The 27,136-nt window shown below is 38.9% G+C and overlaps 1 protein-coding gene across 9 annotated transcripts; it reads left to right on the forward strand.

The window, feature by feature from the left end:
• LOC109718027 lies at nt 1,245-26,039 on the forward strand. Of its 9 annotated transcripts, none has more exons than XR_002218344.1 (12): nt 1,245-1,450; nt 4,685-4,784; nt 4,888-4,954; nt 5,200-5,202; nt 5,289-5,346; nt 5,435-5,526; nt 5,623-5,718; nt 5,801-6,073; nt 7,554-7,780; nt 8,430-8,633; nt 10,318-10,478; nt 16,028-16,495. XR_002218344.1 is itself a non-coding variant. In XM_020244014.1 (12 exons), the coding sequence occupies exons 1-11, from the start codon at nt 1,350-1,352 to the stop codon at nt 10,437-10,439; spliced, it is 1,329 nt and encodes a 442-aa protein (XP_020099603.1). In that variant the 5' UTR covers nt 1,247-1,349; the 3' UTR covers nt 10,440-10,478; nt 25,710-26,039. The 9 variants fall into 9 exon arrangements, 7 of the variants coding, with proteins under 7 accessions (XP_020099603.1, XP_020099605.1, XP_020099602.1 ...); XR_002218345.1 differs by lacking the exon at nt 16,028-16,495 and adding an exon at nt 15,225-15,283; XM_020244014.1 differs by lacking the exon at nt 16,028-16,495 and adding an exon at nt 25,710-26,039 and having other exon boundaries at nt 1,247-1,450; nt 10,332-10,478.

The following is a 27,136-nucleotide window of genomic DNA, read 5'->3' on the forward strand; positions in this document are numbered from 1 at the left end:
GGTACTGGTACTCAACATCAATTCTGCAGTCCCAGCAGCCGCAATATTTCGGAGTTCTTTTTCGCGCTCGGTTTGTGCCGAAAACACCAAAACACTCCCGAAACACCTTCAAAACAACTCAGGGACTTTACTTATCACCCTTATACTTCACTTTAATCAATTTAATCAAAATTAGCATTGCAATTCGGAGATTCGGTATATTACAATATATATAATATTTAATATAAAATAAAATAATTAAATATTAATATATGTAAATGATAAAACTGAATAAAATAAATAATATATCAAATTTAATTAATTTATATTATATAATAAAATTTAAGTATAAATATATTATCATAAAATAATATTTATATTACGGATAATTGCTTGCCTATATACCTCTCATACGTTTGAAAATATCCGATTTACCCCTATATTTTTTTTCTTTCTAAAATACCCCTCATATATTCCACCGTTATTGCAAAATACCTCTGCAATTATCTCCTGTTAAGTTAATTTGAGTTAAACGTGAGTTAAAAATGTACCACAGTTAAAAAAAATTAAAATACCAATTTTGCCCTTAACTTAAGGGCAAATAAGAAATGTTAGTGACGGTAGAGAAGTGTATTGGAAAAGATCAAAAGTCAAAATAGTTTTTGCGCCCCTTACTTTAAGGGCAAATAAGAAAGTCAGTGATAGTGGAAAGGTATATTTGAAAGGGCAAAATAGTAATTTTACAGAGATAATAGAGTTCATTAATAGATTTTAACTTCCTGAGTATATACCCCTGAAAAGTTCCCAACTTTTCGATTTACCCCTCTTGGAAGGCTAATATATATTAATATATTTATTTATATATTTATTTATCTAATAAAATAAAGAGAATAACAAAGTTGTTCTCGGTTTCTTTGAGAATAATTTTTAACGGTTTGTTCCAGAACAATTCAGAACAGTCCATTTTAATCGAAACAATTCGTTCTCTCCTATTCTTCTACCGCTTGGTTATAAATTTATTTAGAAATATTCCGTGTTGTTCCGGAATATTCCCGATATTAAACCCAGCCTAGTTTCAGTGTACATGATGATTGCAAAGGTCGGGACCAGTAGTGTAATTAACTGTTGCAAAGACTTTCCTGTACGACCTGGCCCATGGGTCATATTACATGTAGCCCATCATATTCAGGTTGTTGGGCCAAAAAGGAGGTTGAGCCTGAGGTGATTTTTATTTTTTTGAGAGCTTGAGGTGAGGGTTGTTGATTTGGCAGTCGTGTGGGCCTGCGCAAATGAGCGTTGTCGGGCTCTTCGTGACCTTGAAAATTGAAATCCCCCGGCGTTAGTTCGTCTGTCCCGGGCTCAGACGCCCGATGGCGGGAAGCGGCAGCGGCGATTCGGACAAGATGGCGGCGCTCGATGGCGCCGACGGGTTTCAGTGGGACGAGGAATCAAAGCTCTACCTCCACGCCAGGTAACATTTATGCTTGTTGCGAATCAACTCCTCAATGTCTAGGGCATCTATTTTTTATTTTTATTATCTTATTTTTTAATTTTTTCTCTTTTCTTTAGCGTTTCTTCATATCTTTATGCGTTTGTATGATTGTGTTGTTATTTCGGTTTCAATCTCTCTTTAATTGCTCTAAGACTCTGATGCAGGACGGCTTAGGGAGTTTAGGGTTTTCAAGAATTACTTAATATATACCACTTGAGCGATTCTTAGAAATCAAACTAAAAGAAATAAATGACAAATTCGGAATTCGGAAACTTAAATAAGAGATCGGTTAGGAAAGATTACACTTTGGAGTTTTTTGGAGTTTTTGTAGGATATGCGGACGTGTCAGTTTAATATCTCTTGATTGTAGGATCATAGCAGCTTCGCTAAAATTTCTAGAATAGTAGAAGGAAATTAGGTTTAGGGTTTAGAAAATGATAGGATGATGATAATAGAAAATTAGGGTTTAGAAATAGCCGCACAAAAAAAGAGAAATCAAAGGATTCAGCGATGGCTTGCTTCCACGGATCCTAATGTGGCGACGGCGGATTGTCGGAGAGATCTCTCGTAGGGCTTCTCTGTATGGACGGCTTGTGGAGAGATCCCGCAGGTGGGTCCCCCGCGAGTAAGTCGATCTCTACGGCTCTCTTTAGTAGTAACAGAGTCAACGGCTAAAATAAAATAGAGGAAAGAGAAGGGAAAGAAGATAAAAAAAAATAATTCATGGGACTCGCTCCTGAGCCGAACACTCTCTGGCCGACGCTTTCGCAAAGGCAAGAAAAATGCACGAGGAATTCAAATAACTCAATTTTCATTTATTGAAAGCATGCTTTACAATAAAGATTTGACCCTTATTTATAGAGAGTGTAGGTGAAAACGACTAGGAATACGACTAGAAGTCCTAAAAGAAAATTAAATAAATTCTCATAGCAGAATTGAAAATAGAGTTTTAGTCTAAAACTTTCAAATAAACTAAAAAATCCTAATCTAATTAAACTTTCAAGATTAACCCACTAAATCTTAATAAGACTCAGATTCAATTCAGAATTTGAATCAGACTCATATTCAAGTTAGGCTTCTAGTACTTGTCCATTATCCAACCAAATATTCTGAATATGATTCCAACAATGAGTATAAGTTCGAAAGGGACCTGGTTCTCCATCAGACTCTCTCTCTCTCTCCTCTCTATGTGTTGCACTTATACCTCTGAATATTAAAAAAAAAAATTCGCACATAATCCTCTTGAAAACTTGCATCATTAGCACCTACCCCCTTTCGTCAGCTTGTCATTCCAATTCCGTCATAAATTGATTTTTAATACCATAATTGCTGTTTTTCTTCCACAATTATACCAAAATTGTTATTCTTTCCCAGTTTCTCTCTCGTTTTCTTCTTCTTTTCTCGTATAATTTTCATTTAAAATTTACACCATTAATGAGAAAAGATGAAGAAAATGGAAATAGAATAGTTCAGAGTAGTTATATATACATATATATATGAGGAGGAGAATAATGGGATAGGGAGAAGATTGAGGTGAGGACGAGGAGATAAGGACGGGGTAGAGGAGGAGGGGTAGTTATATATACATATATATATGAGGAGGAGAATAATGGGATGGGGAGAAGATTGAGGTGAGGACGAGGAGATAAGGACGGGGTAGAGGAGGAGGGTAAATAAGGTAAACAATGAAGGCGCTGCGGCGGCAGTCATGGCAGCAACCATGACGGAGGCGGAGGTGGTCAATGAGTTCCCATGGAGGAGGAAGAGAAAAAGAATAAAATAAAGCAGTATTTTGGTCATTTGCTCTTTTTATTTTAAAAATGTAACTTGATGAAATATTTCTGATCTATTGAGTGGGTTTAAGTGTTTTTTCTTTTTTAATCTAGGGGAGCAAAGTGCAGCATGTGATATATTCAGGAGCATTATATGCATTTTAGCCTTTTTCTCAATTATTACTATAATTTCGTCTTTGTGAGTATACTTTGATATCATATCAAAATGGTATTCTTGAGTTATTAAGATATCTACAATTCTATTCTTACAAAACTTTGTGAAATATTAACACTTAGACTCTTTTTAAAGGCATTAGAGACATTAAAACTCTCTAATAAACTATTTTTTCGTAAAAAACTGATTAAAATAAAGAAATTTGTGTAAGCATGTCAGTTGCGTGCCATTGACATAGAGGGCAGTGCCAACATTGGCATGGGGCTTTCCGCTGTGCCCCCTGTCACTGACATGGCAAATTGTTGCTCTTAGGAATATGCTTTCTTGACAAAATTTCTGTGGGTGACTTATGTAAATATTAAACTACTAAACATTAGTAAAAATTTGCCCTTTTGTAAGTGGAAAATAAAAAATATAAACTATTTCCCTTACTGTATGTTATTGATTGGCTTTACAACATTTCACTAATAGAATTCTCTTCAACCAGTGCGGTAAATTGCAGTTTATTCACCTACTATTCGGTCATTGCGAGTTCCTCCTTTAAGAAAATTACAGAATTTCACATAGGGTTCTGATTAAATATAAATTGAAATTCAATAAATTAATAGCAACAAATTGAAGTTTGCTGATATTAGTGTAATTTTGCAATATGATTAGAGGTTCATGATATAATTTACCAATTATTTGTATATGGAACCCTTGGATGGAGGTGGCAAATAACTGTCTTAGAGGGTGTGTAACATGGCATTCTTACATAATTTTGTAGGCAAGTGTTGTAGAACTTTACTATTCTAATAAATCCTTTGTATTTGAAACTATGTAGTATCTTATTGTTAGTTATAATTGTATCTCATACCATTAGCTCATCTCTCACCAAGTTAGTCAATGCTACTTTAAATATTTGATGAACTCCTCCATGTCTTGTTTAATCCTTTGTGCTTTATGTTGTCTCATCTTATATACCCTAATGTCTTTGTGCTGCCTAGGCATTATATCTTCATTTGCTAAAAATGAACCAGCAAGGGTTCTGCATCTGAAGTTTTTTTCTTGGGTTAGTCTTTAATCATTAATGATTTATTCTATGACATAATTAAATATTAATTCCTTATAGGACCTTCGTATAAAGTTCTAATAATCTAACCTAGCTCTTGTTATTACTTGTCTTTCAATATGCCTGCTACTACCACTTTTATAAATTTAAATTTCCTAAAATAATTTTTCAGTTCCCTGAATATTTCTCAATTTTCTTTATTTAATGTTTGTCAGTACTGGGTTTTATTATGATCCCAATGCTGGATGGTACTACAGCAGTAGAGATGGTCTCTACTATGCATTTAAGGATGGAAATTATGTGCCATTGAGTAAGGTAGATTGAGCCTCATGATGGTCTGTAAATTGTCGTTGTCAAAGTTATGACCGTATGGATGCTTTTTTTCTCAATGCTCAATCTTTTTTCCATATTCGAACAGGATGAGGAACTTGAAGCTTATCCACATGCAAGATCCGAATGCAATGAACTTGTTCAAAAAAACTCATGTATGCGCTATATAAAAGCAATATTCTGTTTGCCTACTATGTCAGCACACTTTCTTCTTTGTTTCTGTTTAAGTATTTATAATGCTGAATTGTTGATGCAATTTTCGATTATCTTGTGTCTTCAAAATTTTGCATCAGGTGTATATTAGTGTCTTAGTCTTTTTCATATTTTTGATTGAAACCATGAGTTTGAGGAGAGGCTCATTATAAAACCTGTAACTAATACCCTTCTTTTCTTTGTCCAGGTTGTATGTTCAAACTAGTTACCCAATCATCTGCGGTGCATTTGATGATAGACGATAATGCCTTCTTTTCTTGTTTTGTTGCCTAATAGGTCTAAGAGAAAATTCTAGTAGTGATGGAAATGATCCACAGTGCATGCCATCTGAATGGTATGGTAGTAAATGCCTCATAATATTGCCAATACTACTAATCAGGTTATTTTTTTCTAGCTGATTTTAAGAACTTTGGTGTCTACAGGTTAGAAGACACTTTGATCAATATGTACTTATCAGGTTATTCCAACTTAGAGTTCAACTCCGATGACCCATCCAGAGATTTACAAACAAACAGTGAGTCTAGCTTTAGTTGATCAAAATCTTTCTGTAATTATCGTCCTTTTAAGAAGATTCTGATGGTTTAACCAATTTAATGAAGTCTTTAATCAGGAGAAGAGAAAAGCGAGTCCATTTCCAAGTGGTCGGTTGATAAGATAGAAGGTGAAAGTATTCCTGAAAATGTCCAAGATGCATTCTCTGGTGAAGGTGGTTAGAATCTACTTATTCTATTAATCTTTTCTGCTGCCTATAAATTTTTCTTTTTTCTTTTTTTTTTTTTTTTTTTCAGGAAATGCTACTCCAGAGGAAGAGATGTGGCTAGCACAGTATGGTCAAGTTGTGAGAACAAACGATGAAGATCTACCATCTTTCCCTATAGTTGATCTATGGGATTGGGAAATGGTTAGGGAACCTGTGAGTAAAAGGCATGAAGTGGCTAGGCTAGTGGGAAGGTTGGTGAGGCGTTCTTCTAAGCTGCACCCTTCATTGCCTGCTGGTGGTGGACTGTTAAGAACTAATCCCATTCGTGAAGTTCATCTTGATCTTGTGCGTGTTGCATCAGGTAATAATTTTTACAAGTGAGGTAAAACCTCACAAATGAAAATGAAATGGGTTTGGGATCTTTTCGCTCTTTTGGGACTTTTCAGTCTCTGACCCACTGCAACTGATCAGTTTGTTTGGATATTTCTTTCCTCACTGATGCTATTAGTGTGGGAAATGACTATGTTCCATGTATCCTTTAATAGCTCAGAAATATCTTCATTATGCTAACATTAATACGTCAAAATTTTGTAGAAAATCAATTGGTCCACTATCCTTCCTTTTTAGCCACCCCTATTGGCAGTCAAAAGTAAAATATTGTCCATGTTGTCAGTCCATCTACCTAATATTTTTTGTTCCTTTATGTTGTTTTTGAACTTGAATTCTTGCATTTGATTGCAAACTATGATGAAGAGAGAGGATCTATTTGTCATGATTAGGCAACCCCTTTCTAGGAATTATCTTCTTGGCCTCTTACTATTTGTGAAGGCTTAGAGTTTTTGAGGACTGCTAACATTGTTTCTCACAGCACAATTTTGACGTGATTGCCACTACTATATGTAGTTATATTTTTTTCTTTAGCATCGATATTAGTGTTATTGTTGTTCCGGTGCTACATTCTAATATTGAGAAGGGTACTTTGCACTGATTTATTCTTAGCATGCGTTTGGGTGAGGGGGTGGGGGAGAGGGTGGGGGCTGGATAAGGGGTTATCCCCCCGTTTATCCCCAAACACAATTTTGGGGGTGGAGATTGTTAAACCCACCTCTAACGGGTTATCAATCCCACTCCTCCCTCCCTGGAATTGGGGTGGGATTAGCTATTCCCACCCTAGCTAATCCCACCCCTATGTAATTTTTAAATTTAAATTTAAATTTTAAAAATTTATAATTTGTAATCTTAAAATTAATATTTATAATTTTAAATTTTAAATTTTAAANTAGATTTGATCTTAAATTTAAAATTTAAATTTAAAATTTAGAACGTTAAATTTTTAAATTTGAGATTTAAAAATTTAAATTTTAATTTCGAAATTTTCAATTTTAAAAGTTATATATTTAAATTTAAAATTTTAAATATAAAAATTAAAAATTTAAATTCAAATATAATATAAGGGGCAATATCATTATTTTCTCTTTATAACTATCTATTTATAACTATCCATTATTCTTCTTATTCCATCTTATCTATCCAAATGCTATTTTTCTTATTTCCGAGAATAAAATTTTCATCCAATCGCAAAATTGGTCTATTCCAGGCTTATACATGAACTTATATCTATCTCTGGAATAGGCAGTTCTTGCTTATACCCGAACCAAACGAAGTCTTACAGTATCTTTCGTGGTTATCAATAGGAAAGAGATGCTGTAATTGCATAAGATCTGACCGCTTCATTTCTAATATTTCTACATCTGTATTAATATTGTTGTTTTCTTGCTATAATGTGATGCAAATATTTTGGACACTTGATCCTGATAAATTCATACTTTTTCCAATTTTAGGGAAAGTATATAGGTTGAAAAACCCTAGCAGAAAATACTTGGCTTCTTTATCAGTATATGACTCTTCCAACCCTACGAAAGATTGGGGCTTTCCTGATATATATGCCAACCAGCAAAGTACTGTGCTGCATACCTTAAATCCAGAGTGTGGATCTGACTTCTCTAATGCAATTTCTGAGGATAACATATCTTCTGTCATTAATGATATTCCCTTGGAAGGCATGAAGGTGACTGTAGTTCTTCTTGAACCCGCTCACTCAATCTTCCTTCTATTAAGCTGCTGCTTTACGAAATTCCGGCAAATGCCATCTCTATTATAATGTAAAAGGGATTTTTCATGCAGTAAAATAAGCAAAGTTTCATAAAGACTCCTGCAAAATTGGTATTTATGCGTGTGTGCCAATAAAAACTATATTAATTTGCATCCATGCCCTTTCCAGTAGATATACCCATATATGTTCATAAATACAACAGTAAGTGCGTTTGTCTGTGTATGCAAATAAGGTTTTTGGGGTTAGATACCAATTTTGTAATCTATTTGTGCAATTTTACATATTTGATGCCACAATTTTGCCAAATCCAATGTAAATATATATATATATATATATTTTGGTATTCATGCCCCCGAAAACCTTGTTTATTTGCATCTATGCCCCTGCCAGTAGGTACACCAGTATATGCATGGATACATCAGTAATGGCCGGCAGCCATGCGTGCAAATAAGCTTTTGGGGTTACGCATGTAAATACCAACTACAATGTAAATACCAACTTTGTAGCATACTTGTGCAATTTATCATATGTGATGGCATATTGTGCAAAAATGCAGTGTAAACTTTTTGGCTTATGGTTTTTGCACTGTCCTGGATACTTGCAGCATCAGAAATTTGCTTACAGAGATAGAGCAGCCGAGAGGAGATGTTTACATGGTGGTATTGGAATAGGTCCGGGACACAAGGATGTTATGAACAATGATGATTCTTCTGAGGATGCAAAAGAAGCTGCAGCAGAAGCCATGGAGTTATCTTTCGGCTCTGGGAGTTACGGCAGAAGAGTCCTGGAAAGCATGGGTTGGAAAGAAGTATGTTCTTTTATGGTCTTACAGCCATCTTTTTTTAGCTTATGCAAACACATTTTCAAACTTGAATTTAGAAGAATATATCTCAGAGCAATGAGATATTGGAAAAACAAAGGTTTATAAGTTAATTGCCAACTTTAGTCCCTGAAGAAATTTCAATTTCATCTTTATAGTTTCAAGTTTAACAATTTATTCCTAAGTTTGACTTGATTTCAATTTAGTCTTCAAACTTACATTTCAACAATACGGTCCCTGCATCTTGACCCTGATTTCAATTTCATTCCTGGAGTTTCAAATGAAAAAATCAATGCACATCAATGGTGCTGATTTGGCAACCCTTTTCTAGATGATAGATTAATAGGACTTGTTATAAAAAATAAACATCAGGTAACCAAATTTTTACAAATAAAACTAAGAGGATGAAATTTAAATGAATACTGAATTTTACGGACCATTTGTAATTAGTCCATATTTTATCTGAATTCTGTAGATAACTATTATTTTTTGCCTGCGACCATGTATGTTTTGTTCTATTGAAATCCCAACCAGAAGTAAATAAGTTAAAGAAGATGATAGTGTTCTGATACAAACTGCTTGAACTTGCTTGTCCAACTTGAGAATCGAGTGAGACAAACAAATCACTTTGATGGTTTAATGGCTGAGATCCTCGTAATTTATCTAGTATTATACATCTTGGTTAATTTTTCTAATATACATGGTATATATGTAACACTTCATTTTTCTGCTGTATGTTCTACAGATCTACATCTTGGTCAAACTCGGGTAGTTTTAAGTTAAATGCCCCGTCACTAATATTTTGTGGATTCACCTGCTAGTATGTGGGTCACCAACGTGGATGGCATATCTTCTGCGTGTTAATTAGCACTAACAATATAATAGGTTTATGTACAGTATAAGAACATAAATGTCACATTGTTGGATTTTAGTAGGTGTTGCATGAATTGACTGATGTTGCTGATGCAGTCAGAAGATTCCAAAACCTTGTGATGGTTATATAGTTTGCCTAATCTCTGTTATATTGGTTTAATTGAATTACAGTTAGAAATTTCTGGATCACATGTGCGTCTCTTATTTCTCCTGCTAATTTCTCCTATTCCTTTTTCTTCTCTCAGTATATCATTTATTTTCCTTGATTGTTGCAAGTGAAACAATTTGAGAATCAAGTATTGCTCCTTTTGAGACTATCATGCCCTTTATTTAATTAGCTATGTAGTCCATATGGTAGATTGGTGCTCAACTTGATAATATGGACCACACCAAGTACATAAATATTATGAAATTGTATTTACATATGAATTTATAAATTATGCTTATACGCAAAGTTCTTCCCTGCTGTATTGGACTTGCTTTCTTGCTATAACATGTAGATAGTTCTATAAAACAGAATAACTTGGTCAGAGGAACAGAGTCTAGATTATTCATGTTCAAAATATCACCTTTTAATGCTTGCCTAGAAGTCTTATTACCTTATTTTGCATGACCTTCCATTTTAGTTCATTGCAGGCATCTATGTTTTCTTTTCTTTTTTCATCTGATCTCAACTTTATACTGTGCACTAGCTAGTTAACCCATTCCGTTGAAATGGCTCTAAAGATGATCTTGGATTCTTGATGAGATATTGTTCTTTGTGAACAGAAAATATGCTGTAGTAAGCTTTATTTATTAGATTCTCTCATATAGGGAGAGGCTCTCGGAGGAAGCACCAAGGGTATTCTAGAACCATTGCAAGCTGTTGGTAATAAAGGCTACGCTGGTTTAGGATGGAGTCATACCCGTGGGAAATCTTGAGACATCACCACTACTTTATGAAGAAGATCGAGATGACAAGTAAGATGATATTCTGAATCTTATGTGAATCAATTGAAATGAATAATTTTTTTGTTTTGTTTTGATTATAGTTGTTGCTTCTGTCTCACTAACAATAGTCACAAGGTTACCAATCGTCCCTAGCGCAAGTGGCAAAGGGCTTGGTGGTTTGGTACTCGAGGCCCCAAGTTCGAATCCTAGTTGATTCACATTTCTAGCTAAGTTTATTTCTAAAAGAAATAAACGAAGGGGGTAGCATGATACCTTCCTCTCAAAAAAAAGTAAAAAACAATAGTCACAAGGTTCATGGACTAATTGCGCTGAAGTTTTTTTTTAGTGTATAGATTGAGTACACCTGGGACAAACCGTTCGTGACATGTCCCGATCTTTCTAATTCTGATTGACGATTAACATCAGAATCTCGCTGCTCCTATTCATTGCTGGTCCTATATATATGTTTTGACTATATTGCATTACTGTATAGTTACATTAGTCGTAGCGACGGGGTTTTTAAATAACTAAAATTCAGGACAGTTTTCAGTGAAACAAAATTGCCACTCTTAAGGTCTGGCAGTGTCGAAAGTCGTGGAAGGGAGGACTATTTTGCGATTTCGTGTGATAAAAGCATGATTTGGAGAGAAAAATGGCAAGAGAGTAATTGAGACGTTTCGTATTTTTTTGCAAAAAGCGTGACATTTTATATGCCAAATTGTATGAAATTTCATAGAGAGGAGCTACTGTGCAAATTACGCGTGCTGGGGAGTGCTTGGTAAGAAATTTTGAGTTTTGGTGGACTAAATTGCAAAACTACCAAATGTATATATAAGGCAACTAGGGTTTTGGAACCTTTTTTCTGTTTCCTACTCTCCCCTAGCCGCCATGTAACACTCAGGGCGTGTTTGGTTTGAGATTGGAATCGGAATCAGAATCGGAATCGAAATAAGCTAAAATCGGAATCGGAATAACTCATTATCTAATTCTGTTTGGTTCGTCATTTGAATCGGAATCGGAATAAATTATTTCCATTGTCGGTGTTTGGTTCAGGTAGATATAAAAAATATAATCAAATTAGTATACTAACTTTATCTTTATAATATATTAATTTAAATTCAAATTAAAAATTAAATATTAAAAATTTACATCAAAATTTTGAAATAATGTCAAAATTTTAAATCTATTTTTTTTTAAAAAATTAAACTTTGAAGTTGAGTGGATAATTCAAAATATAAAACTAAATTTCGATTTATTCAAATTCAAACTTAAAATTACAATTTAAATTTTAATTTGAATCCATAAATTTAATTTAAGTTTGAAATAAAATTCAAATAAAACTTTATATAAATTAAAATTTAATTTAAATTCAAATTCATAAGTTAGATTCGAAATGCTTGATTAAATTTTAATTTTTAATTCGAGTTCAAATTAAAATTTAAAATTATAAATTTAATTTCTAAATTTAAACTCATATTTTAATTAAAAATAATTGAAAAATAAATTTAATCCAAATAAATATTCATTCCGTCTGGTTTCAACTTTCAATCTGGCCTCCTAAACCGGATCGGAAAAAGAGGTGATTGGGGGATTCCCATTCCACTTGGGAATCAGAATCGGAATGAGACTCCCGCGTATCAAACACCTACAAACGGATTAAGAAGTTTACCTCTTGGGCATAAAAAGTTACTACCCAAAATGTTATTGTCGGATTAAGAAGTTTAGCTTTTTTATATCTTATATTTAGGACTATTCCAAATTGTTGGGGTGCCACATTTCTGTCCCTTTAAGCCTTGACATTTTCGTCAGGCTCAAGCACATTCACAAACATCAAACAATATGAGACTCGTCTCGCTAGCCTTAGCCGATCTTGTGGCGAGCCGCACTCTACGAACAATGGTCATCAGTCGGGGAGCCGTGCTTTGCTTGCTGTATAACACTGGCTCTATTGAGACTCATCTCACAATTCCAGTTGGTGATTGGCTCTAATACTAACTGTGACGCCTCGCTTCCCAGAGGGTCACCGATTCTAGAATTAGGCTTAGTTTGGTATTGAGGCCTATCTAACACTATTAGATAAAATGGAGTTGAGGAAAAAGCATATAGGGATATGCTTCTGCGTTCTTTGGTGGGACTGCAGAAAATATATCGTAATCGACTAATTGCGATATGCGGAACGTAATATTACGTACGGAAACAAATATGGTATTTTTCTAACGTACTTTCTCACCGCACGTAACGCAATCTCCCCACAATTTCAAACGAAGCCTTACTCTAGCTCTGGCAAGCTTGACCCTCTTAACCTCTTGAGAGTAGCCACCACCCAAAATGTTATAGCCTGGTTAAGAGGTTTAGCCCTTTTATATCTTACATTTAGGACTACAAATCTTGGGGTGCCACAATGCTACAAATGAGAGATTCTAGCAAGTACTTAGTTCTTTAGACATGGAAAGTGATCCACCACTTTGGATAGGACAACTGACCTCAAGTCGATGCTCAACTCCCAAGGAAACCATGATCTACGCGCAATCGTCCAAGTTTGGGGTCCAGTTTGGTATGAAACCTCCAAAATTGCCCCAATCTTGAAACTGAAGGTCATAACCTCGTTGTAAAGTTAATTTTTGTTGTCCCACGTGTTAAGCTACCCTTAAATTAGAGTTTCAAGGGTTAGATTGTTTTAAAATCCTATAGGAATAAAACTCCCAATTTCAACCTAGGATTACCATTAATTCCAAGAAATTCTCAAGAGAATTATGAATCCCCCCCAAACATTTGTAAGTTTTGAGGAGCCCTAGGATTTATCTAGATTGTATCAAATACCTAGAGGGGGGTGAATAGGTGTAACGGCCAAAAACCACAAATCTCAATGCGATAAAAATAAATGCGGAAAATAAAATCACACCGAGATTTATGTGGGAAAACTCCAACTTGGAGTAAAAAACCCACGGGACCAACACGCGAAAAAATAATTCATTAAGAGAAAAGATTACAAGATGATTACCGACTCCACGGACACAACCTCTCTTAACCTCCTATGAATCTCGCGCAATCCTCTGGGTTGTCCACGCCCTCACATTCGAATCCACGAACGCCTCGCACACGTCCGAATCCACGAATGCCACTCGAATCCACGAGCCCACGATCCGAATCCTCGAACCGCCTTGATAACGCTGAATCCACGACGCCGTCCATGAAAAACATTATGCTATGGTGATCCTTCGCTTAGAGTATCGATGAAAACCAGAGAAGAAAACTCCAAGCGAAGAGTAGATCAAATTGACATATAGATATCAATTTTCAATATCTCGATTTGACCTAAAAGAGGCTTCTTTGAAGAAAATAGGTTTTGGAAGAAAAACTAGCCTCTAGGGTTTCTCAAACATGAATTCTCGTGATGCTTAATGAGTTAGAGAACCCTAATAGCTTATTTATAGACTTTAGAATCAATTGGAGTCGGATTAGAAAGTTTTTCGGATTTTTACACTGTGTATCGGTACAAAAATAAGTTGTTACCGGTTACACGAGGACGGAACAGAAAACTAATAAATCCTCGAAACCGGTTACAAGGTCAATGTTGTACCGGAATAGTTTTGTACCGGTACACTTTTAATGCTGTACCGGTACACATTGCATTTTTCAGATTTTGCACTGTTTCGGGTTTCACAAAGCTCCGAAGCACTTTCTAATTCAATAAACTTTGATATTCATGATTCTAATGTCTATAACTAAGTATGAATCACCATAACATGAATTAAAACCTTATCTTAGCATCGTGATTCGTATCATGAGTAATTTCTGATTTCTTCGAATTCTTGGATTCTTCGATCTTCGACAATATGCACCGATCCTTCAAGACTCCGACTCAATTCACGAAACTTGCCAACACATAAGACTTAACAACATTTAGTTTAGATTCTTCTAGAGTTTTCCAAAATCTTATTTTCTATGTTTGCTCTAAACCCGAGCAAGGAATCACAAGAGAACTCATCTCTAGCTCCTTGCCACGGTAGCTCCTCAAGTTCTCAAGCTTGCTTCGCCTTCTAGAGGAGGTCGTTCACTTGATCTTGCTCCAAGATCTCCAATCTTGATGGAAAAGTTGCTAGAAAAGAGGGAGAGAAAGTTGAAGTTTTGAGAGAGAGAGAGAGAGAGAGAGAACAAGAGAAAGGGTTTCTCTTAGCTTGGGAAGTAAACGATGGAAGAGAGTGTAAGTGGGTTCATTTAACAATTGCACTTAAAACCCTCAAAAAGAGAGAAATTATGGTCTTTATACCAAACTCCCCTACTGTCGGAAGTCTGATTTTCCTATCGGAAGTCTGATTTTCCTACCGGAAGTCCAAACCCGAAAGTTCTCCCCACATTGCGCAACAGAATTCTGGACATCCAATTGGAAGTTCGGATCACGAAGGTTTCCTGCAACCTCACGCGGCTAATGTTCGGACGTCTTGAGGAACATTCGGATCCCGAAGGTTTTTGGTCATTTTGGCAAGCTGCAAGTCCATACTTCCCTACCAAGGTTCGAACTTTGAAGTTTGGGGCCATGCAAGAAGTTTTATGATCCGGACTTCTTGGGGGAGATCGGGATCCTAAAGTTTCGGGAACTCCAACAAATTTTAGTCCTGGAAGTTCTTATTTGCGTCGTTTTCACCCCAATTCAGTTCCAACTTGCTCAAAACTTCTCCAAATCATTTAAAATAGTATTATATACTTTTTTTATCTACATTTTACCCAATTTGGCTAAAGTTCAGTACGTTATACTGAAAATCAGTATATTACTAGGGCATGGTGGGGTACCGGAGCTGGAGGAGAGGAGAGGAGAGGAGAGGAGAGAAGGGAGGGAGGGAGGGAGGGAGGGAGAGGAAGGAGGAGAAAGGAGAGGAAATGGACGTCAATGTCCTCCCTTTATTTCTTTTGTTCTTTTTCCGTTAGAGAAAATAAAATATAACACTATTTCACTATATGTTACTCTATTTGACAATATATTTTACTATTTTATAAGTTTTCCATTTATCAAATAGTATAATATATAGTCAAATAGTGCAAATTTTTATTCTTTTTAATGGAGAAAGAACAAAGAAAGCAGGAGGAGAAGAAGGAAGAGGACATCGATGTCCTCTTCCTTTCCCTCCTCCACTACCTGCACCTCGACGACGTCGTTGTAGCAACCTCGGCCTCCTCGACTTTTGTCCCACCGTCATCAAGGGAACCCCTCCGAGATCATCGCCTTTGCGTCCACGTCCCAGATCTACGACGACGCCGTGAAGGAGGGAGGGGAAAGGGTGACGATGGCGACAATGGCATCAAAGGAGATGAGAAGAGAGAAATGAAGGAAAGAAAGGAATTAAAGTATTTTGATCAGGTTTCTAAAAATCTGGACCGAATCTACAAAATTCAAAAAAATGCTCTGATTTTGCAAAAACATATAGCAATGAAATTTTTATGCAAATTGGCCAATTTTTTTGGTTTACTTTATTTTTTTTTTCCCTCCTTTTTCATTAGTTGGAAGAATTTGAGGAACTTATCTCTCAGTTGGTTTTGTTTATATTTTTCAAATATATCTTTTACTTTCTCTTTCTTATCAGGTTTTGATTTGAGGAACATGGATTCGGGGCAGATTCGGGCCGTAGGCGGGAGGCAAGTTTTGAAAGGGAGCGGATTATGTTTTTATTTTTATTTTTTATTTTTATTCTTCATGGGTTAGAGCCGGTAGCTGCAGTAGGATTTCGTTTGGTGGGGTGAGAGGTGGGGCAGGGCTCCTGCCCCTAGATCCGCCCCGCATCTCTAACGACAACCCTAAAAACGATGCTTCCCCTAAAGTGTAATGATTATGTAGAATGTGAGGCGCAGTGGCAAGCTTAGACCGAGTTTTAATAGTGGACAAATGAGATTAGATATTAAAAAAAGTATTGTTGATATCACTAAATTTGATGCATAAAACCTTCAACTCTAGATCTTTCGTATTATTAGAAAACATATCTGTATTGCTTGTAGAGGCATAGTAGTTCTTGGGTGGTTGTTAGTGATGTTAATACATATCTTGCTTTAGTAGATATTTGTTGTGTATCTCGTTCTTGTTTTATTACGTCTCATGTTGGATCTGGTTGAGTATAGATCAGCTTAGCTCACTCAGTAGTTGTACCTACTAAATCATAGAATTTAAAGAATTTTTTTGGTTGAGTACATTTTTTAAAGAATTTTTTAGGAATATGTAAATCATAAAACTATTATATGTTACTGGTGGCTAGCTATTTTGAACGTGTAGGAAAAATTCTATCCATTCAGTGTGCCTGTTGTGCTTCTGGCACACCCTGCGTCCACAACGAAAGCATTCCGGGCATGTGGACAAACCTGTCTAACGGATAGAGATTCTTTCGTTCGCACGAAACGTCCAACAAAAAATTGCAGTAGCAAAGAAATTCAAGAATCAACATCAACAATTCCAAAGTCCACTGTCACGCCTCGAATTATTACGTTTTTTGAGGTACGTCAACAGATTCGTCGTATACAAAATTTTTTTTTCTGTATACAAAGCGATAGCTGTACCTGTATCTGTAATCATACAAAATTACAACTACTAGTATAGAACTGCTAACAGAATTGTAAACATACATAAATAAACATCAGGTTCACGATACATACAGTCTCCAAGATACAGACATCACTCGCTTCAGCGAATGACTAACATCAGTATGTACATAAACCAAAAATCAAAACTATCTGTAATTGGTACTCCTCTAGAACAGCAACAAGACTGGAAGGGATCTAGCTCGCGACTTCATTTTCACTATCCAAATAAGCAACAGCAGCAGTCGCGGACGAAAGCTCTGCAAAAAGGGGTCAACAACTGGGTGTGAGAACTACTGCAAAAAGTAGTCCTCAGTGGGTACCGCTACCGACCTCAACGGCTTTTCCACTAAGTCTACAGAAAGTATGCTCAAGGATAGTAAAGAAAGCTGGAAAAACTCTACAGCTACATGCCACTATACTATCGCTAACCAACACTAGCTATCTATAAATATAAGTAAGATGCAATCTGACCCAATCTCACTAGGTACTGTGAATGCACTCGTCCCCACCTATCGAAGCTACACCAACCACAACCATGCTGGGTTGTTGGTGAAGAGCAAGTCCAATCAGGACACTACGGCATCAACGCAAAAGCACAAAATCTGACTCTGGAGTGGCACTCGTGGGCACTACCCAACTGAGTATGCAACAGTGACTCTGCCGAGCTCAATCAGACTTTCACAGGCTATAATCAAAACAAATGGGTTTAACTGATCTAACAACTAAAACTCACGTACTCTTGGCACAATCTGATGCAAATACAGAAATTTGGGTCCACCGTCTACCGCGACGGCACACGACAATCCGGAACAGTCTACATCCTACTGTAAAAATAAACTCGGCATTCCAGCACGAGTATAAACTCATCCTATACTAATCTGGATATCCATCGCATACTAACAGTGACGATACAAACAAACCACAACTTCTAAAGCTAAATCTGGTAATTTTCAGAAAGTGACAGTGTAGGATCTATATGTTTTCTCCTAAGTCAATTCCAAGTCCAACATGTAAAATTAAACTGCTAGCTTAACTCCAAATTTAGGTTTAAACACTAATCCATGAATTCGAGTACTAGCAAGAAAAATACACAAATGATACATGTCGACGCTATAAAAGCTTAGGAGGTATTCCGGCGATTTCAGTAAACTTCAACCCACCTCGAAATGCTAATCCAACTACGGCGAGAAGTCGAAAGAAGGGAAATACGCATTCGCTCGGCCACCAACAGCGCAACCGTGACGCACGCACGCTCGAACGGCCCTCTGGATCGACGTCGAAAATCACCCGAGCTCGAGTCATGGTCTCCACCAAGCATACGATCAAATCTAGAGAGAGAGGATTATGAGAAAAATTTCTCTCAGGTGGATAACTATAGAGGGGAGTAGGTACGGTGGATAACCACCAACAAAATGACCTCCCTACCACTTACCAACTCAAACTACAGCTGGAGTACCGGTACCCGATTTGGTTACCGGTACTCGGCCTCTCAGCCCGCAAGCTCATGCACAGGGTATCGGTACCAGCCCAATGCCGTATCGGTACTCAACACTGAAATTCTACACTTTACGGATTTCAGCGTTAGAACTCCACTCTAGCCTCGCGTCGAGTCCGTTTTGCGTCCATTTCGAGCCAAAACGACTCCGACTTGTCCCGACACTCTCCAGATGTGTCGACAAGCCTCAGATGCTGAAATCCATGGGCAACCAAACACCAAGGATACTACATCATTCCCCACTACAAAAAGCTTCGTCCTTGAAACTTAACTCATACCTCAATCATGAGCGGTAACTCATACATCCTCCCCCACTACAAAAAGTTTCGTCCTCGATACTACATCCTCCCCCACTCACCGTCTCCAGCTCCCACGTCGCTTCACGCTCCTCGTGATGACTCCACTGCACTTTTACATAGGGGATGATCCTGTTTCGTAATTCTTTTGTCTCGCGAGCAAGAATCCGCACCGGTTGCTCCTTATATCTCAAGTCCTCGCTAAGCTCCAGTGCGGTGAAGTCAATCACGTGTAAGGGGTCGAACACGTATCTCCTCAATGCCGAGACGTGAAAAATATCATGAATGCTGGCTAGTCGTGGGGGTAGAGCAATCCTGTAGGCTACCGGTCCAACTCGCTCCAATATCTCGAAAGAGCCTACAAAGCGTGGACTGAGCTTTCCACGTACTCTGAATCTGCATATCCCTCGGGACAGCGAGACTTTCAGAAACACATGATCTCCAACCTGAAACTCTAAATCTCGTCTCCTGATATCGGCGTAGTTCCTCTGTCGACTCTGGCTGTCAAAATATGCCATCGTACAATCTTCACCTTTTTCTCTGCCTCTATTAGAATCTCAGGTCGCAGAGTCTTCCTCTCACCCATATCACTCTAATGCTAAGGGGATTGACACCTGCGTCCATACAACGCCTCAAACGGAGCCATCTGAATACTTGTTTGATAGCTGCTGTTATATGCAAATTCAACCAGTCTCAAATACCGATGTCATCCTCCTTCAAAGTTTAGGACACATGCTCTCAGCATGTCCTCCAGAATCTGAATGGTCCGCTCTGACTGACTATCTGTCTGTGGGTGAAATGCTGTGTTAAAATGGAGTTGTGTACCTAAGACCGTCTGAAGACTCCTCCAGAAATGCGAGACAAACCTCGGATCTCGATCCGATACTACCGAGGTAGGCACACCATGCAATCTGACAATCTTATCCAAGTATAACTGAGCGAGTCTTTCCCTGGACTAGGTGGTCTATACTGGTAGGAAGTGAGCATACTTAGTCAGTCTGTCCACTATCACCCAAATAGTATCAAAATCACCCTGTGCTCTAAGTAATCCCATGACAAAGTCCATCGTGATCTGCTCCCATTTCCACTCGGGCATTGGCAGATTCTTAAGCTTGCCAGCAGGTACCTGATGCTCAGCTTTCACCTGTTGGTAAGTCAGACACTGAGCCACATTTCTGCCAATGTCTATCTTCATTCCATTCCACCAGAAGTGTGCCTTTAAATTCTTATATATCTTAGTTCCACCGGGGTGAACTGTATAAGGCGAGTAATGAGCCTCTCTTAAAATCTCCTTTCGGATCTCTGAATTCATAGGCACACACAGTCGGTCCCTGTACCGCAGTACTCCCGAACTGTCTACTGAAAAGGCCTCCGCCTGTTCCCTCTCTAACTACTCTCGAATCCTTAACAAGTGAGAGTCTCCACTTTGTTTCTCCCTGATCCTATCTAGCAGAGTGGGCTGCAAAACTATAGACATCAGTTTTACAGTAAACCCAGGGGACACTATCTCAAGCCTCAACCGCTGTAGCTTCTCAAGTAACGGCCTTTGCTGAGTAATCAACATGCTCAAGCTCTGCACTGACTTCCTGCTGAACGCATCTGCCACCACATTCGCCCTGCCGGGGTGATACTGAATACTAACATCATAATCCTTCAATAACTTCAACCACCGGCGCTGCCTCAGGTTCAACTCCTTCTGGGTGAACGGATACTTGAGACTTTTATGATCAGTGAAAACCTCACAATGCTCGCCATGCAAGTAATGCCGCAACAACTTCAAGGCAAAAATCACTGCAGTAAGCTCCAAGTCATGCGTAGAGTAATTTTCTCGTAATCCTTTAATTGCCGAAAAATATAAGCAATTACCCTACCATACTGCATCAGCACACAATCCAAACCACTATGCGATGTATCACTGTAGATCACAAATTCTTCTCCCATAACTGAAAGGGTAAGGATAGGAGTTGACATCAGCCTCTGTCTCAACTCGTTGAAACTCCTCTGACAATCCTCACTCCAGATAAACTTAATCCCTTTTCAAGTCAATTCAGTGAGGGGTGTGGAAAGCTTCGCAAAGCCTTCCACAAACCGACGGTAATATCCAGCTAGTCCAAGAAAACTCCTCACCTCAGTCACCGTCGTCGGTCTGGGCCAATCCCAAATAGCATCAATCTTTTCGGGTCCATTGCTACTCCAACCGCAGAAATCACATGGCCCAAGAAAGAAACCTCCTGCAGCCAAAACTCGCACTTCTTCAACTTAGCGTACAACTTCTTCTCCTTCAGAAGCTGTAACACTATCATCAAGTGCTCATCGTGCTCAACATCACTCCGGGAATATATCAAAATATCATCAATGAATACAACCATGAATCTATCCAAGTACGGCTTAAACACTATGTTCATCAAATCTATAAATGCGGCAGTGGCATTTGTCAATCCAAAAGGCATCACAGTGAACTCATAATACCCGTACCGAATTCAAAAAGCCGTCTTGGGAACATCCTCGGCCCTCACCCTCAACTGATGGTAACCTGACTGGAGATCAATCTTCAAAAAGACACAAGATCTTTGCAACTGATCAAGCAGATCATCAATACGCGGCAAAGGATATTTGTTCTTGATGGTCACTTTATTCAGCTTCCGATAATCCACACACAGTCGAAGTGAACTATCTTTCTTCTTTACGAATAACACCGGCGCTCCCCAAGGCGATACATTGGGTCTCACATACCCCTTATCCATCAAATCCTGAAGCTGCGCCTTTAGCTCTCTCAGCTCCGCCGGTGCCATCCGGTAGGGTGCCTTCGAGATTGGCGCAGTTTCAGGAATTACGTCAATCACAAACTCAATCTCTCTATCTGGCGGCATAGTCGTCAACTCTGGAGGAAAAACATCTGGAAACTCGCGGACTGTAGGAATATCTTCTAGTCCCGGTGCCGCCGTAGGCACCTCTACAACCGTCGCCAGAAAAGCGATACATTCTCTACTAAACAATTGTCGAGTACTCGCCGACGAAATCTAAGTGGCAAACAATGTACTCCGGCAGCCCCTGTACGTAAACTCCTTCTGGCCTGGCTCGCGAAACGTCATTGTCCTCGCTCCACAGTCGATCGTAACATAGTACCGCGCCAGCCCATCAATGCCAAGCACAATATCAAAGTCCTACAGCTGCCTTAAGACCAACAGGTCTGCGGGTATAATCTAAGAGCCCAACTGCGCTGTACACAACCAACAACACTCTGCTACCTGCAAAATATGGTCGAAAATTTGCACCTCTCGTGCATACAACAACAGCCCTACCTCTAGACCATGCAATGATGCAAATACTCAGCTAACAAAAGAATGTGATGCGCTGGTATCAAATAAGGTACGAGCTCTAATACTAGAAATCAAAATGATACCTGCCACCACCCGGTCGGCTGCTGTAGAGTCCTCCACCTGAGCTGTGTACACTTTGCCACTCGGGGCCTGCTGTCGCCGCTCACTCTGTCGCGGCACAGATGCTGTTTTCCTGGCGATAACTCTGTGATGCTCTACGAGACTGCTGAGGAGCCGGCGGTGCTGACGCCATCGATGGTGCCGGTGATGCTGCATGGGGACAAGCTGCCCTCATATGTCCAAGCTGTCCAGATCCATAGCACCGGCCATCACTCTGCTCACACTGTCGGGGCCAGTGTGGTCCTCCACCAATCACACAATGCGGAGTCCCCTGCGACTGTCTCTGCTGACGAGGTCCCCCAGAACGCTGACGTCCCGAAGATCCACGACCCTGAGAGCGTGATCGTGGAGGCCTCGGCGGACGCCTGCTGCTCGACTGCCCTCCATCATTTGAAATCGGGAGCTTCATATCCTGACTCTGCCCCGGCATCTGAGCTCGCTCACGAATCGACACATCACCTCGCTCTACCTACAACGTCTGTTCAATCGACGCATCCAAGGTCCTCAACCTCTGCGCTTGTACCGACCGAAAAATCTCTGGTCTCAACCCTCCCTCATACAGTTATACCTTGTGGGCCTCATCCCTAGCTACAAATGGTACACAGTTCAGAAGTCGCGTAAACTCACGGGTGTACTCCCGAACTGATTGCTTTCCCTGCTGTAGCTTCTTTAGGTCCTCCTTGAGCTTCTGCTTCACGCTGTTTGGGAAATACGCCCCGTACAACATTCCGCAGAACTCATCCCACTTCATCTGCAACCCTACCAACCGTCGAGTATCCCTCATCCTCCACCACCAAGAATGCGCATCACCAGCCAAACAGTGCACTCCCAGATGTATCTACTCCCGGCTCCGATATAAATAAGTTCTTGAATAGCTTCTCCATCGCGCTCACCCAGCCCTCTACATTCCAGGGCTTCGTGCAGCTGCCGTTAAAGTGCGGTGGATCAAGCCGATAAAAACGAGCAAGCCTCTCAGTCATCTGCTCCTACTTCGCCTCAGACATCTGCGACGCTTCTCCAGAAATTGCAACTGGCGCCGAAGGAACTATCACTGGTGGGGGTACAGCTGTGGCTGGTGCAGCCATGGGAATAGTCGATGGTGGTGCTGACTGCTCTGGTGCTCTAGGCGCTGTGCTCGGCGGCGGAGTAAATGTCTCACACATCCTCTGAATAGTGCCCCCTGCTGCCTCATCGCCTCAGTCAGGGCAGCCAACTGCTCTCTCAGATCAGGGGGTGCACTCGGCCTTGCATGCTCAGGTATCTCAGGTGGCTCAGCACGATCCCGCATTAGCGGTCCACCTCGGCATCGATACATGGCTACCTGAAACCAAAACAAGGGTCAGATACAAAACACAATCAACTCTTGACCTAATCAAGCGAAAGTCTAGAAGGATGCCCCTGTTTCTCCTCAAAATTATGCCGTCTGTAGCCGACATAATTTTCTTGGCCGAAACAGACTCCTTCAACCACTCCACTTTAGGATGAGTTAAAACAATTCAATCGTTGACTTTCGCGATAAATCACGCCTCTCGCGTTTTGCCTTCCTAAAGTTTGCAAAGCTTAAAGTTTCATAGGTCCCAACGACCTAATACTAGGCTCTGATACCAACTTAATCTGTCACGTCCTAAATTATCACGTTTCTCCGGGCACGCCAACAGGTTCGCTGTATACAAAAGAATTTTCTCTGTATACGAAGCGATAGTTATACCTGTATCTGTAATCATACAAAACTACAACTAGTAGTATAGAGTTGCTAACTGAACTGTAAACATATATAAATAAACATCAGGTTCACTATACATACAGCCTCCAAGATACAGACATCACTCGCTCTAGTAAGTGATTAACATCAGTATGTACATAAAACAAAAAATCAAAACTACCTGTAGCTGGTACTCCTCTAGAACAGCAACAAGACTGGAAGAGATCTAGCTCGCGACTCCCTTTTTATGATCCAAATCAGCAACAGCAGAAATACATTCAAAATGTACAAAAGCATTACATTCATGACACATTAACATATGACATCTAACATACAACAAAGGGGAGGGTGAGAGATGAAATTACCATTTTGCGAACAAGGTGAGCGTGACTTCTATGCCGATTGAGAGCTCTGGAGGGGAAGAAGGAGGTGATAACAGAGAGAGAGTGATCTGTGAGAGAGAAAAAGAGGGATTTGTGATGAGGGGGTCACAAAGAGAGAAGGGGGTTCTAAGATGGGGTGGGGGGGTGAGAGTGAGAGGAAGAGAGAGTTAGGGGGTTCTGTGATGGGGTGCAAAGAGAGTGAAAAAAAGAGAGAGAAAGGTGGGGGTCTAGGGTTAGAGAGAGAAAGAGGTGGGGAATAAAGAGAGAGGCTGTGCTGGCGGCGGCGGCAACGACGATGACGACAGGAGGTTCGGGTGGGCCAAAGAGAGAGACAGAGAGAGCGAGAGAGAGAGAGATTGAGCGAGAAAGAGGGGGGCAGGGAAGACAGGTCACGTAGGGATGGTATAGTACAAAGTGAAAACGGTGAATGGTTCACCATGTCTAAACACGGTAATCTATTCACTGTGTCTAAACACGGTGAACCATTCACCGTGACTGGACAGAGTGAACCATTCGCTGTGTTTAAACACGGTAAATGGATTACCGTCTTCAACTTATTCCTGCACCCCCAACTCCTGCTTATGGTGCTTACGTGGGGCTTGCGTGGCAGGAATAGAACCAAAATTGCAATTATAAACTTGGTGGGGCTATTTGTGAAAATAATTTTTTTGAGGAGGCCAAATGTAAAAAAAGCCCCCAAAAAATTTAAATTAAAAGAAAAAAAACTTTAGCCCAAGCCTATCGATCTCGGTGAGGCTTGAGTGTTCCCCTTTGATCGAAGCAGCGAAGGTTTGTTCTCTACACTCTCTAAATCCCTCTTCTTCGGTTTTTGCACTCAAGATTAAAAAAACAGAAAAAAAAAATCTCGTCTTGGGTCCTTCTTTTGGGTTTCTTTGAGCTGAAAAAGAAGGATTTTTGTTTTGTTTTGTTTTATTTATCTGTTTGGAAATTTTCTTGGAAGCCAAAGGTTTCAGAATAGAAATCAGAGTGTTAAGATCGACTCTTTATTTGATCAGCGTTGATCGACGTTAAGATTCACTCGCATTTTCAAATAGTTTTAAATGATATAACTTTCATTCAAAGATTACAATTTTTGTCTCAAACATTACAACTTTCGCCTAAATAGTGCAACATTCGTCTCAAAAAGTACAATTTTTGTTTCAAATAGCGTTACTTTTGTCTCAGACAGTGTAACTTTCTTCTAAAACAGTGTAATTTCATTTTCTTCTTTTTTCTCTAGTTCTTGTCCTTTCTTATAGCAACGATGATACATAATGATTTTTTCAGAAAAAAATTTCTTTATTTTATTTTTTTATTCTTTTTTTTCTATCTTTTGTATCTTTTTCTGCTATCACGCCCTCTCCTTCCCTCTTTGCCACAGCAACCGTCCTCGTTGGAAGCGCTCTCCTGCCCTGTTGTCATCAAATCCTTCGGTATCCTTCCCTCTTTGCCACAGCTACCGTCCTCGTTGGAAGCGCTCTCCTGCCCCGTTGTCCTCAAATCCTTCGGTATCCTCTCGCTGTCACCATCCACTGCCTCAGCCATGACCTCATTGCCTTCATCCGGTCCACCCTCACCCGTGCTCGCTCTTCCTTCTTCTCTGGTGCCGACGTCAATGCTGACCCATGGCAGAGGCGGAGGAAAAAGAGGCGGCGCCCTTGTTACCGCCGCCCACCGCCTCCCAGGGCAACAAAAGCAATGGAGGATGGATGGAGACGAAAAAAAAGAACGAGAGAAGAAGAAAAGGAGAAAAAAAAAAATATTTTGTTCCAAAAAATTCATACAAAATTTATAAAATTCAAAATAGTGATCTAGTTTTGCAAATATGCAAAACGGGGGAATTTTTTTTTATGCAAAAAGCCCTTTTATTTTTTCGAGTTTCAACCCATTCTTTGGAAATCCTGTTATTTCACCTATGTACTTCTTCATTTGCCCAATGAATTTTGTATATTTTTTTTCTCTAAAAAAACTAAGTATTACTTGGAAGTATTATCAGCATTACAGCATATCAGATTAATGCACGAACTTTTACTTAAAAAATCTTTACAACTGCAACAGAGCAGTTTTTAAAGCATCAATCTTCGGTTGGTAAAAAGTATTAAGCACATAATCATTTTTTTAAGAAATAAATTTCATTTTTTAAGAAATAACTGTACAACAAAGGAGTAAAGCTGTCCAAAATATCTAATATCTCATATCCAAGTCAGACCCAATAAAAAATAAATAATATACGAATATAAAAAAATTCATATAAAAATTTTAAGTATACCCAACCTGAACTGAACCCGACCTTTTAATGGGTAGGGTCTGAAAGGATTTTCATATCCGAACCCAAACCCAGTAAAATACCCGATAATAAATAAAAAAAGATTTGAAGTTGGGATATCAATTTTAACAAGACTTGTAGATGAGAAATCTCTTTGTATTTTTACTCTAGAAAACCTTAGCCGCCCTGTTTATTCTTTTTTTTATTTTACTTATTTATTTTACTCATTTTTTGACCCTAGCCGCTCTGTTAACCGCTTAAATATTTCTTTGAACAAATTTTATTGGACTGGGTGCAACTGATTAGAATATGAGATTTTTCTTTTTATAATGACATATTTATAATTTCCTCATGAACTTTTAAATAAAATCTATAAAAATATATATACATACGGATACCTGCACCTGATCTAAACCTAACCCGTACCCGTTCTTAAGCGGGTACTATACAGGTCGTCACTACTCATTCCCATTCAAATAAATCCAATGAGTATATTATTAACTTAAATATCCAAATATGGACATGATTCGAAGTTAAATAGG

Source organism: Ananas comosus, linkage group 12 (assembly GCF_001540865.1).
Source record: "Ananas comosus cultivar F153 linkage group 12, ASM154086v1, whole genome shotgun sequence".
NCBI classification, from domain to species: domain Eukaryota; kingdom Viridiplantae; phylum Streptophyta; class Magnoliopsida; order Poales; family Bromeliaceae; genus Ananas; species Ananas comosus.